Consider the following 2,780-nt stretch of genomic DNA (forward strand, 5'->3'; position numbering starts at 1 on the left):
ATTACCTCTTTTTATTTATTTTTTTATTTTCTATTTTTTTTATTTTTATTCTTGTTAAAATAGTAAAATAAGAAGAACTATAAAAGAGAAGAATAAGAAAGCGAAAAAAAGAGAAAAAAAAAAAGATGATGATGAAGGAGGAGAAAAAGGGGGTGCAGGGAGAGTTTTAAATTGTGGAAGAGAAAAAACAGAAGTTTTGAATTGTGTAGAATTTATCCGTAAAATAGCACCAAAATTTTTAATTATGATATATGAAGTTTCTTAATCATGACACAAATTTTTGTTAAACGATGAAATAAGAATTATGAAAATGTGAAATAAAAATAAGAAGATAATCATGATGATGATGAAAAAGAGATGAAAGAGGAATGAAAATTTTAAATTGTGTAGAATTTGTTAAAAAAATAACACTAATATTTTTTAATCATAATACAAAAGATTTTTTAATTTTGGCACCAAAATATTTTAAAGATTTTTTGAACCATTTGTAAAAAATTGTATTATTTTCAACAATTTTTTTGTATCTTTAATAAAAAAAATTCATGTTACTTTTAAATTTTAATATTGTTAAATTAACAATATAATATTGAATAAAAAAAATAATAATAATGATGATGAAAAAAATAAATAAATAAATTGAGTAAACAAAAGAAGAAGAGGAAGAGGGAAGATATAGTCATTACATGATCATGATGATGAAAAAAAAAGAAAAAAAAAACCAAAACCAAAACAAACATAAAAGGTGTGTAGTAATTAGTAAATTTAATTTAGGTCAACTCAGTTAAAAAAAATTAATTGTCTGATATTTTTGTCAATAAAAATAATTCATTTTTAATTTATTTAAATACATAAATCTAATATCTACCTTTATAATTTTTTAAACAATTATAAATGTATCAATTGTATATTCTTTTCAAAATACAAAAGTTTTAAAAACTTATGAAAGTGCAGCATACTGTTGGTAATTATGTGTCGTCCACCGAAAATACAAAAAGGGAGCAAGGAAAGCAGTGTGAGCGATGGCGATGGGGATGGCCATAGGTACTTGTAAGCAAAAGCCGTGAACGTGAAAGCAGGGATGAGTGTGTATGTTTGGACAGAAATGGGGCCTAGTTCGAATTCGCCACATCATCTGGATCATGCATTTATTGCTTGAAGGAAGCAGTTTTTTGTCCGTATCTCCTCCCTCGTTAGTTGTTGCTACATCATCCTGTGATCCAATCCCCAATAATCAACTCTTTACTATAATCTCGAAAACGCACACTTCTCTCTCTCTCTCTCGATAAAGAATTAATGGAAAGCAAAGATGGTGGTTCGGCGGCAGAATCATGTGGGCAAAGCAAGAGTGGCCTCAACAGATTCACACTTCTATGTGCTCTTCTGGCCTCCACAAATTCCATCCTCCTAGGCTACGGTCAGTGTCAGTAATAGTCTATATATATTATTTATTATTTCAATTGATTTGAATTATTGGATGCAGATATTGGTGTGATGAGTGGGGCAGCCATGCTCATAAAAGAGAACCTGAAAATATCGTCGGTGCAGGAGGAAGTCTTGGTCGGAACCCTAAACATCTTCTCCCTAATTGGCTCACTGGCCTCCGGCAAAACCTCCGATTTCATTGGAAGGCGCTACACCATAGTCCTTGCCGCATCAACCTTCCTAGTGGGCGCACTCTTCATGGGTCTCGCCCCATCTTTCCACTTCATCTTGGCCGGAAGAATTGTCGCCGGCATCGGCGTCGGCATAGCCCTCATGATTGCACCTCTCTACACGGCCGAGCTATCCCCCGCCATGAAACGTGGCTTCCTCACCTCCCTCCCCGAAGTTTTCATAACTCTTGGGATCCTCCTAGGCTACGTCATCAACTATTCTCTCACGGGCCTCCCATTGAACATTGGCTGGAGGCTCATGTTGGGCCTGGCGGCCGTACCCGCGGTTGCCATTGCCTTGGGCGTCATAGCCATGCCCGAGTCCCCACGTTGGTTGGCCATGAAAGGAAGAGTGGATGATGCAAAGAAAGTTCTGCTCAAGATCTCATCCAATCCTGACGAAGCTGAATTGAGGCTCCGTGAGATAACCAAGGCTGCTTCCTTGGTCACTGGCCCAACTGGAAGCCCAACCTCGGCCCATGTTGCTACTTCAGGAGATTGGGCTGGGCAGGGTGTTTGGAAGGAACTTCTAATAAGGCCCTCTTGGCCCGTTCGGAGAATGCTGATCTCCGCCATAGGGATCAACTTTTTCATGCAGGCCTCCGGCAACGATGCCGTCATATATTACCTCCCGGAGGTGTTCAAGGCCGCCGGGATTAAAAGGAAGAAACAGCTCTTTGGAGTTAATGTGATCATGGGCTTGTCCAAGAGTTCATTTGTTTTGATTTCCGCACTCTACTTGGACAAGTTTGGGAGAAGGCCTCTTATATTGTTGGGCTCGCTTGGCATGGCGGTTTCCTTGTTTAGTCTGGGCCTTGGGTCGAAGTTTCTTGGGGAGTCAAGTAGGAAGCCAGCTTGGGCCATAGTGTTGTGTGTGGTGGCCGCGTGTGCTGATGTGTCGTTCTTTTCAATTGGGCTTGGGCCCATAACATGGGTGTACTCATCAGAGATATTTCCAATGAGGCTGCGGGCCCAAGGTTCAAGCCTTGCGATATCGGTGAATAGGTTGGTGAGCGGGGTGGTGTCGTTGTCGTTCCTCAGCATTTCTAACAAGATAACGTTTGGAGGGATGTTCTTTGTGCTGGGAGGGGTCATGGTGGTGGCTACGCTTTTCTTTTATGTATTTAT

The 2,780-nt window shown here is 39.3% G+C and overlaps 1 protein-coding gene across 1 annotated transcript; it reads left to right on the forward strand.

Moving 5' to 3' along the window:
• On the forward strand, positions 971-2,780 carry LOC107630294 (polyol transporter 5; the record flags this gene model as incomplete). The annotated part of the gene is given in 2 exon segments (XM_016333395.2): positions 971-1,414; positions 1,481-2,780. Coding segments are annotated over 2 exon segments (1,421 nt in total), but the record flags the coding sequence as incomplete, so codon positions are not given.

This window comes from Arachis ipaensis, chromosome B03, assembly GCF_000816755.2.
Source record: "Arachis ipaensis cultivar K30076 chromosome B03, Araip1.1, whole genome shotgun sequence".
NCBI lineage: Eukaryota > Viridiplantae > Streptophyta > Magnoliopsida > Fabales > Fabaceae > Arachis > Arachis ipaensis.